General features: G+C 32.3%; 2 protein-coding genes across 3 annotated transcripts; both read right to left on the bottom strand.

Annotated features, from left to right (window-relative positions):
* Nucleotides 1-255: 255 nt before the first annotated feature.
* On the bottom strand, nt 256-10,350 carry LOC114305447 (uncharacterized). 2 transcript variants are annotated; one of them, XM_082892237.1, is made up of 10 exons: nt 10,282-10,350; nt 8,525-8,568; nt 8,356-8,379; nt 8,193-8,270; nt 8,015-8,098; nt 6,342-6,514; nt 6,169-6,250; nt 5,989-6,078; nt 643-714; nt 256-555 (listed from the first exon to the last, which is right to left on the bottom strand). In XM_082892237.1, exons 2-10 carry the CDS (start codon nt 8,549-8,551, stop codon nt 460-462), a joined length of 726 nt encoding a protein of 241 aa, XP_082748363.1. In that variant the 5' UTR covers nt 8,552-8,568; nt 10,282-10,350; the 3' UTR covers nt 256-459. The 2 variants fall into 2 exon arrangements, with proteins under 2 accessions (XP_082748363.1, XP_082748362.1); XM_082892236.1 differs by lacking the exons at nt 256-555; nt 643-714 and adding an exon at nt 5,151-5,535.
* On the bottom strand, nt 842-5,099 carry LOC145801518 (uncharacterized). Its single transcript, XM_082893269.1, has 4 exons — nt 3,979-5,099; nt 1,710-3,480; nt 1,185-1,609; nt 842-932 (listed from the first exon to the last, which is right to left on the bottom strand). Exons 1-4 carry the CDS (start codon nt 5,097-5,099, stop codon nt 842-844), a joined length of 3,408 nt encoding a protein of 1,135 aa, XP_082749395.1.
* Nucleotides 10,351-11,341: the final 991 nt, after the last annotated feature.

Genomic DNA, 11,341 nt, shown 5'->3' with positions numbered 1-11,341 from the left:
AAAATGAATTTTATTTTTTGTAATTATTTGTTTTTAATGAATATTTTTATAATTTTAGATGCACCTTACTTAGATGTATGTAAACTAGCGTATGCCCGTGCCTGAAGGCACGGTATAAATAATTGTTATCGCAACACTATTGAAATTTAAGATTAAAATGCAATTATAAAAATCTATTTAATAGACTACACTTTACAATTTCAAACACATCAAATATAAAAAAAAATTAAATATCAAATAATGCACACCAGCCAATACTCTGCAATTTAAAAGAAATTAAAATTAAAATGCACATCAGTTAGTGTTACTGCTTCCAATCAAATTCTAACTACATAAGAAAAACAAACATTATATTATCATACGCTAAAAGAGTGAGTTAAAACTCTATAAAAAAAAAAAAGTGGGTCGAAGCTTTCCAGAATATGTATTCTTAACATAAGATGTGTCAATAATGTGTCTTCAAACATGTATTTGCCCAAACTTCCTCCTCATTACTTTCGAAAAAGTCTTTGTATCAACTTGTATGCATCCCCAATGAGGAACATGGACAACAATCTGGTAATTTGTGGAAACAAAAAAAAAATATAAATTGGTATATTTGTTAGAAATATACATATCAAAATACTTTGAGATTGAAATTACCTTATTACATCCCCATCGAAGCAAGCTAGTTGTATTTCTCCTTTTAAGCTCCGTAAATTTTTTGATCCAATCCTTAAAAAATCCATATTTCCAATTATTATTAGATTGAAATTTTATAAAAAATATATATATTATAATCAATAGAAGTAAATTTACATGGTTACCTTTTGATAAAACATGATTTAATGAACATGGAACACTATAACAACACTTCAGGATAAACAATATTTGTAGTAGAATCCAAACTATCTTTAGGGAGAAGAATACTTATACGATCAAAGGATGTACATCTGGACAATGCCACATATAATTGGCCATGGCTAAACACTGGTATGCGCAAATCAACCCCAACAAATTTCACAGATTGTCCTTGAGATTTATTAATGGTCAAGGCATATGCTAATCGGACTGGAAATTGACGTCTTGTCATTTGGAAAGGCATTTCTGAAGAAGATGGTGTCAAAGATATCCTTGGTATGAATGCCAAATTGCCAAACTTTTCTCCAGTTAAAATTTGAGCTTCAATTATGCGAGTGTCGCACCTAGTAACCATCAATCTTGTACCATTACATAGTCCATCTTTCGGTGCAATATTTCTTAACAATATTATAGGACAACCCACTTTCAACTCTAACTTAAAAGTTGGTAGCCCGGGAGGATCCAATGAATTTAAATATTCATTAGGATATCTATTTGTAATGGTAGGATCTATTTCATTATCTTCAGACATTTTATCTGCTGCAAAATAAGTATATAATCTCCCTGGAAAGATATTTAACGCAGTAGTATTAATGTCACTGACATCATCGTTACGCGCAGATAGAATGGTGCGTTCAGTTAAAAATGTTGGAGTCGACGTCTCTATCATATTCAACTGTGGGTAAACTGTAGAGAGCAATTCATTCAAATCTTGACATTTGTGTATTGTTGATGGAAGGTTGATGATTTCTTGAGGATTAGTCCCAATCTAAAAAAAGTGAAATCAATTATAAAAAATATGAGTGTAAAAACAATTTATTAATTTAAAATAATCTATATAATAAAGAAAAAAGTTAAAGTAATGTTACCTCCATCAAGAAATTTGCAAAAAAAGCATTTTCATGGTCTCCATGATTCAAGCGCATATTCAAATCCAAAGTTAAGATATGTATATGCTTCCATAGAACAGAGTGTCGTAATGATGCATTCACAATTTGCTCACGAATTCCTTTGGGTATAACTGGTAAGATTTGTCGAAAGTCTCCACCAAGAATAACAGTAATACCCCCAAATGGCTTTTCACTATCACGAATATCCCTCAATGTACGATCAACCGCCTCAACACAATGTCTATGTTGCATAGGAACTTCATCCCAAATTATGAGTTTTGTTTCTCTAAACAGCTCAGCTTGTAATGATTGTTTGGTAAACCCACAAAGTGAATTTTCCAAGACATCTAACGGAATGGAAAATGTTGAATGTGCAGTGCGACCTCCTACCAATAACAATGATGCAATTCCAGATGAAGCCACAGTAACAACGATATGCCCAAGGCTACGACATTTTAATGCAATTGTATTATACAGAAATGTTTTCCCTGTTCCAGCACCCCCATTAAGAAAGAAAACAGTTCCTTTATTTTGAAAAATTGAAGAAGTGATTGTGTTATAAGCATTCCGTTGTCCATTGTTGAGACAATCAATAGTAATTTCTGGATCTGCCTGTTGTGCCTCATTCTGCAGTTGTTGATGTTCGAATATCAATCGATTACCAACTATTGCACTCCAATTTGCAGTAGGTTGTGGCATGGGTGGGAAGTCAATTAAACATTTGCCTGATTCATGAAGCATTTGATTCAAAAGATGGAGACCATAATCTTCAATTTGAGCCTCAGTTGGGTTAGAAATGGAAAACAATGTACGAATCTTATGTGCAAGATCATCACATATATGCGTTGAGAATTGATTCCATAATGCACATGGATTTAGTGGAGAGCACTGGGTGAGAATAACACTAAACAATCTCCTCAATTGGTATCCAGTTTTCATAACTGCAGCCTCTTTCAAGCATTGTATCCATTCTTCATCATCTTCTAAAAGCCCCCTTGCAACACATGCTAATTTAAATGTATCATGCACAACATTATCGACCGTGCGTAAAGACCGAAATGACTTTGGTCCTTTGACAACAGTTAGTAACAAACGCAGATAAAATCTTTCACCACAATTAGGACTGGCAAAGTACATTCTACCAATTGCATATCCTCTTTCTCTTGATTTCCATCTCTTTTCTGACTTGAGCCATACAAAATGCTGTGGAAATTCTTGATAAGTGAATGGACATTCATCTTCACTGGCAGCACAATATGCAAAGAAGCCAGTAAGAGTTGACATTTGTTGACCAGCTCTAGATTGAATCGTTTCTAATGACTCTTCTGGGTTAAAAACAACGCGATGCATTCCAGGTAAATGAAGTGCCAATCGTACAACTGTTGGTATCTCTGCATGCAAAGGATGACCAAATATTCGCCAAGCAGCTTTTGGAGGTCCAATATACCTTGCATCGAGATATTGTTGAATCTCATTTATCGATCCCAACACCATCGTTGTACGATCATAACCTTTGTAAATGTACTTATGTATATACTTGACACATCTCATTCCAGCGCATACTTCCACATTTATATGACAGTTGAAAAGTTTAGAAAGATATGCATTGTATGGTACGACATCCCTGTTATCAACTTCTTGCCCCCTCACAGTATGTATTTGACCATTATTGCGACGACGATAGATGGGGTATCCATCTTGATCCATAGTTGTTGTTTCTGTGAAAGCTCGAGGGTATCTCTTACTGCATCTATCATTTTCCATACATGGTGCATGAGGATTTCGAGCACCACATGGTCCATGTACCATACAACATTTGACAGTTTCAAAAAGCATAGGATCATCTTTTGGGTCTGGAAATTCTGCACAGACCAATTTGTCTACTTGAGCACATGTCCGAATTTTGTCTGGACCCTTAAGAAATAAAAGTGCATGCATATGGGGAAGGCCTCGTTTTTGAAATTCAATTGTGAAAACATGTGCCACTTTATTTCCAAACACTTTATTTGCTTCTATCTCCTTCATCAAACATTTTCTCTTCAACTCAAAAACACGGGCAATTAAATCAGGACGATCAATAGGTTTTTGATGTAATAATAATGCTGAAGTAATTTCTGGCCAATTAGGGTTTGCAGTCATGGTAAGAAAAATATCTGGGTGTTGGTTGTATCGCGTGATAGCCATTGAATCTTGAAAGATTTCAAACATATGTCTAGGACTACCAGTAAATGAAGATGGCAAAACAAACCTTTGACCAATTTGACCAGGTCGCACATAATCTGGATCAATATCTGACAACTCTTGGTAAAGCTCAACCCGAAGTTTCCCTTGATTAAGCTTGTAGTATGTCAATCGATTTTGCTCAGTTGTGGCCCAAGCATCTACCAAAAACTCTTGAAATAGTTTCCCACCTCTCAAAATAGTTGAATACTCTGTTGGTCGTTCAAACAAACGATAACTATAAAAATCCATTTGAGTAAGTCGATCAGTTGAAGGTCGATCATGTTGAACATTCCACAATTTCAACTCAGGTTCCCATCCAAGCTCGCCATAAGGAAATAATAGAACATAATGTAATGGCAAGTATGCTGGGTGACATTCATTAATTTGCATCAACTCATTATTTCCTTGGAAATTTAAGATAATATCTCTCATTCCACTTACCTCTGTTCCATCACCTGGTATTACAATCGCAATCTCATCTGCAGTTGGTAAGTTATACCGACGTCGATCAGTTCTCGAATTGTAATGAAGATGAGCAGGTAGATTGTGTCCCGCCGCATCTAATTGATGTAAAATGGCATGAGCCTGGCGAAATGTAGCTACAAATGCATTGACTTGCAACAAACTATCTTGAATAGTTTTGAGCACATCCCTTCTCAAGTTAGGATTTCTATGATTACGAATTTCTAACGCTGAATCAGGGTCATAGATATACAGTTGAGCATAACTCGCATCCTGCCCTGGTTGTGGTTGTAGTGATCCTGTTCGATGTCGTAATTCCCCATGAATTGTAAATGATGTAGGACCCCTTCCACTGAGTACTCTAGGATCCAATGTAACACCAAGACTCGTAAAAGCATTGGCTGCATTGTACAATCGAGTATAACTTCGAAAGGATTTTGATTGATCATTATTCCCATCATACAACGCTTGAAGTGATGAAGGAGGTGTAATAAGTAAAGGTAGCCTAATCTTCCCTTCCAAACAGCAAGTTCCGAATAAGGGACGTTTTATAGATGATTTGGTCAATTTTTCATCCATCCAATGTAAGGCTGAACAATAAGGACATAATACGTCCATCTTGCCAAGATAATGGCGGCACGAATTGTTGTGTGCTCGGGCATCAATTGATGTACTCATAGGCATATCTTCTAATTCATCATCAGTATATAGATCTTCTTGAAGAAATTGATTTATGGAAGTAGACCTACGAATATTTGTGTATAAATAAAATTCTACAAAACAAAATGGTAAGAATATGTATTTCAAGTTTAGACATAGTAGTTTACCGATTCCTTTGTGGTGGCAAAGATGTGCTTGGCATAGAAAACGAACATGTAGAATGATGGGCAACCATTGTTCGTTTTTGTGCCGAATGAGAATCTTCGGTTAGTGTTTCCCATTCCAGGCAAGCACGATTGCGACGATTTGGTGCTAAAGAAGGGTGTATTGGTTGAATACATTCTTCTGATCCGTCTTGTTCTCGTTGCGAGCATTGAAAGTATGACTTTTCATTTTTTTCACGCTCTCGTCGTGCACGTTGGGCCAAAGCAGCTTTTGATATTACATTATCATTTTGTGCCTAAAATGAAAATATTTTGTCATTGGTGCAAACTATGTGAATATTTTGTACTTAACATGAAATATCGTCTTGTTTATTTTGTTTCTCTTAATTTTGTTTTATATTTTATTTGTTTTATACCTTTAATAGTGTTATATGTATTTATTTCGTACTCTACATGAATTTTGTTTTTTATAAAAAAAAATAAAGAAGAAATAAAAATCTATCTTATTTAGTTTATTCTTTCATTACATAGTTTGTCTTTATTTGTTCGTTTTTTTTTTTTCTTATTCTTTTCACATGTTACATTATAAATGCACATGTATCTATGCTAAATAAAAATAAATAAATTTGGAAAACACATATAAATAGTAGCAAATTATAGGCAAATATATTACAATCATTCTACGGGCAGAAACATAAAGCAACAAATTCACATAGTTTTGCTTCATATTTTGTAAAAGGAATATATACCACTTGACATGCATTTGTCATTCTCTTGCCAGAAGAAGTCACCTTTTCTTTTCCCTTAGACATTGGATTGACCTTTTCTTTTTCTTTTGCCTAAAAAATATAAATAAAATATTGAAAAGATTTAAAAAAATCTTATATAAATAAAAATACATACAATGTTTTGCTTGATTTTTTACCTACCGCACGAACACGAATAACATTAAGGTCATGCTCATCACGGATGACCACACCAACATTTCTAGATGGGGTTGTAGGAGCAGGCCTACAAAAATGTATTGTGAATAATTAAAATCTGTATAATAAAGTGGTAATAGTAAGAGTATATATTTCAAGAATTAAACTGAGTTGTTTACCAATTGGGTGTTACAGAAGGTTGTCTTGGGTTAATACATTCATTTGATCTCTCTCGTTCCCGTCGCATGCGTTGTCCTAATTGGTATGCAGAACATGAGTTTTGATTTTTTTCACGTTCTCGCCGTGCACGTTGAGCCAATGTAGCTTTTGATAACACATTATCATTGTGTGCCTAAAATGAGAATATTATATAATTAGATGCATAAAATATGAAGATTGTCCCATCTCTTACTTCCCTTTTATCATGTATTTGTTCTCAAAAGCTTAACTAACTTTTCTTCTTCGCTCGGTTGAGTTGTTAGTCACATAAGAACCAATGCGTGTATTGATAAAATTTAAAAAGGGAGGAAAAAAACTCATGGAATTTCACCAAATGCCAAAAAGACACTATCCATTTAGTGTATACCAGTGCCTAAAGGCACGGTGTAAATAATATTGGTACACATATTCTACAAAAATCAATTAACATAAATTATTAATATTGGTATCACATCCTTTACAAAAAAATTAATTCAAAATGATAATAATTTCATTGCTACAGAAATCAATTATAACAAATCAATTCAAGATGATAATAATTTCACTACAATATAAAACTCCACACATAAGACTTCCTTTACCATCTACAGCAATACCACCGTCGGCCATGACTTCAGCAGGTATCGTACGATGGCGGTTCATTTAAGTTAAAATGTAATTTATCAAATTCATTGCTAAAAGTTTAAGTTAAAATATTAATTCATATTTGAATTTTTTATAGAATTTTACCATCTAAAAAAAGTATAGAATTTAAAATCGCCATATGTTAACACATTTTTAAAATTTTAAAATGTGATTTGAGTTGAATCATATACAAACTTTAGTGTATTTATGAGAAAAATCTATATATATATCTATAATGTATTTAAACAATGTCACCTCAAACATTTTTTGAGTCGTATGTATTTAAATATTTTTTTGATTAAAATAATATTAAAAGAAAAAATAAGTAAAAAATGTGTTTAATCATTTAACATTTTTTTTCCCTCATATATATCATATCTAATTATTTAAAAATTGAACAATCTTGCTAAACATAATTATTTTAACCTACTAAAGTAACCAAAAAATTAAAATAACTTACTAAATTAACCAACCTTCCATACACCTCCTATAATTCTGCGTGGCTTTATTAATTTTTTTAGAGATCACACTCATGTTGCTAATTGCACTCATATTTTTTGTCCTACGTTGAAAAGATAAATATTAGATCATTGAGTACGTATAATGTGAATATTAGTGTGTAATGTTTTCTAGTTTCCGCTTCCCTCTTCGTTCTTCGTGTTCTTTCCGTTATATTATAAGTAAAATTAAAATTTTAAAAATCTATATTCTATAATTAAAAACTTCATTTCCTTTTTCGTTTTCTTCTCTTATATGTTTATTATGATATGTTGTAACTGCAACATGTGTTCAAATTAATGTTCAGACAAATGCATTAACATATTGTACAAATGCTTACTTTAACATGGTTTACAAAAATATTTTACAATCAGTCACAACAATTGAATAAATATTTTAAAAACAATAACTCATAAAAATATACATAAAAAAGAGTATATGACATTATGCAATTGTAACAAAAAATAAATATTCGAAAAACAAACTTTTTAAAAATGTTTAGAAACCATACTACGGGATTTGCATGTTCCTTTCCTTTGCCAGAAGGGATAGCCTTTTCTGTCTCATTTGATATTGCTTTGCGTTTTTCCTTTTCCTTTCTCCATAAAAAATAAGTAGAATATATAATTCAAATATATTTTTAAAATGATAAGAAAATGCATGCCAATATAAGTTACTTGTAGGCTTACCTCACGAATGCGAATAGTATTAAGGTCACGCTCATCGCGGACAACAACATTAACATTTCTTTCTTGAAGAAATTGAATCTATATATACAAAAACTTTAGAGTGATAAATAAAATTTTGTACACATAAATAAGAAAAAAAAAATCATTTCTTTCTTGATATTACCGTTCGGCGTAAGTCTTCATCCACCTATAAAGTATGAGGGAAAAAACATTTATTAGAAGAAAATTAGATGTGATAAGTTTAAAATAAATAAATAAATAGGCCTTACATTATAAGAGATGTATTTAAATTTCTATGGAGGGAGAAAAAAAAAAAATTAAAGAACACTTACTTGACCAAAAATAGTGATATTGTCCATAATTATTGTACTTCAACCTGAAATGTTTGGTTATATAGTTATGGATGTTCGATGATGTATTTTAACAATCACATTAAAATGATAAAATTAAAATCAACCCTAGCAACATGTAGAGTACTAAAATGAGAACACAACAATTGTCCAAATTTGAACTCTTCTTTTCCCCAAGTGACTTCAATTTTATGATTATAATTTAGAAAGTCCAAACATAAATGTATGCCACTAAAATAAAAAATGTTTAAAGGAATCTCACATCAGCAATATGTCTTACCAATAGAAACAATATATAAAGGAAAAAAAAGTTACAAATCCATGGAAACCAAATCTTCTCGGAAGGCGATCAGCCTCTGTTTCTTGACTCGGTAATATTCCTCTTTTAGCTACTTGTTTTTAGTAGTTGTGTGCTGAATGTGATTGTGCTCATTAACAACAATGTTACTAAGGAGGTTGTTTTGACATGGAAAATTTGGACGTTGTTAAGTTATTTATTTTTATTGTTTTTCAATTATTATTGTTCTAATAATTCATATGAATTTGAATTTATCTTATTTTTTTGTAATATATAAAGAATAAAATTACCCCTCTCTAAAACAATTATTTTTTGATCCCGAAAATGGATGTGCAGAAAGGCTAAATAAAATTACCCCTCTCTAAAACAATTATACCGTGTAAAGGATGTGATACCAATATTAATAATTTATGTTAATTGATTTTTGTAAAATATATGTACCAATATTATTTATACCGTGTCTTCAGGCACGGGCATACGCTAGTATATCTATATAGGACATGAGTCTACCCTGATAGGTGTAATTAAAATATAAATTTTAATTTTGAATAATAGTAGAAATTAACACTTGACATAAGAAGAGAAAGCTACTTGGTAAAAAGAGAGAAGGGAATTCATGAATAATAGTATAAATTGATAGGATAGAACCATAGATCATGCCACTACGCCACATACATTAGAGCCAATGGAGACCAAAGTTATCATGTTCATACTCATTCAGAAACTGATTAAAGATACAATCTGTTCTTGAATGGGATTAAAGTAAAATTGAATCAGTTTCTGCAGATTGATTTTTTTTTTTTTTTTGTTATAAAATATTAAATTAATTAAGTGTAATATAAATAATTTTTAAAATAATAACCTGTAAAAAAATATCTTACAAAATGCCATTGAAATTTTAAACACAAAGATCTATACATAATAAAGATAGCTATTGCTTAAAACGGAGTTCGTGATCATTAATTCATCACTCCTTGGGGTTATAGCTAAAATTCAAATCAACCATGAATGAAGTCTTCCTTGCTTGGCAGTTTCATCCATACATTAGAGCCAATGGAGACCAAAGTTATCATGTTCATACTCATTCATTAGAGCCAATGGAGACCAAAGTTATCATGTTCATACTCATTCAGAAGCTGATTAAAGATACAATCTGTTCTTGAATGGGATTAAAGTAAAATTGAATCAGTTTCTGCAGATTGATTCACTTAAATGGGATTATTCAATCAATCTGCAGAAACTGATGATCATCACATTAAACTGCAGAAACTCATTTAATTAGATTGCAGATTGATCATCAGTTTCTGATTTAATGAGTTTCTACAATCTGATCCCATTTAAACTGATTAAAGTGAACAGAAACGTTATGAAGAGGAGAAAACAGAATTCAAAACTCGAATTCCTCCGAATGTGAAATACAACAGAGAGGGACCAAAATTACCTTGCGAAGGGAACAACCAAGGGTGGGAGAGAGGGAACCTTGCGAGTGGTGATGATGAGCAGCGGCACAATCTGATCGCAAGAACAAACTGATTAAAGTGAGAGAGGGAGGAGGACAGGAATACATTGGCCAAATTGAAACGTAAAATAAAATTTAAAAAAAAAAAAAAAAGTGTAGATATAAGACAAAGTAAAAGAAGATGAAGATAATATATATTGAATGGGATTAAAGTATATATTTTTGAATGGATCTGTTCAATTTTTTAGCTAAATGGGTTAGTGATGTCAATCTGGAATGGGGATACTTCACTGCAATTACTGTAGCCCACCATGTGCATGTACATGTATTGACTGATTGTAGAGTAAAACAAACCCATTTCCGTATCCCCAGTAGAAATCCAAACAGTAGAAATCCAAACAGTTTCTGCAGATTGTAATAGAAATCCAAACAGTAGTTACCCTCATAATAACATAAAAAAATAATAAAACAAACCCATTTCCCTATCCCCATTCCCTGTCACAAAAATCTCTATAACCCTCTTTGTTTTGTGCTTCTTAATTCTTTCTTTTCTCCACTTTCTGATGAACACAACAGGCTAACAAAATCTATTCGGTCTCCTATTATTCATTTGCTTCCTTTATTATTTCTGTTAATTTGTTGCACAGATCAAATAATGATAGATTATGAATTATATAACCAAATTCAACAGGAAATATGATTTAATCTGGGTCTTTGGCTGGGTACGGCAGTGGAATCTGGTTTGAGAAATTACAGCAATGGAACAGCAAGTCTGCAAATCAGTTTCTACAATCTGATATTCAAAAAATACAACAGAGAGAGGGAGGAGGACAGGAATACCTTGCGAGTGGTTTAATTTGTTGCACAGATCAAAATCAGTTTCTACAATCTGATATTCAAAAAATACAACAGAGAGAGGGAGGAGGACAGGAATACCTTGCGAGTGGTGATGAAGAGGAGCGTCGGCAGTGGAATCTGGTGTTTGTGTTTCTGTTAATTTGTTGCACAGATCAAAATCAGTTTCTACAATCTGATATTCAAA

This window comes from Camellia sinensis, chromosome 10 (assembly GCF_055761805.1).
Source record: "Camellia sinensis isolate YWXY chromosome 10, ASM5576180v1, whole genome shotgun sequence".
In the NCBI taxonomy this organism is placed as follows: Eukaryota; Viridiplantae; Streptophyta; class Magnoliopsida; order Ericales; family Theaceae; genus Camellia; species Camellia sinensis.
This window is presented reverse-complemented; position numbering and strand designations above follow the sequence as displayed.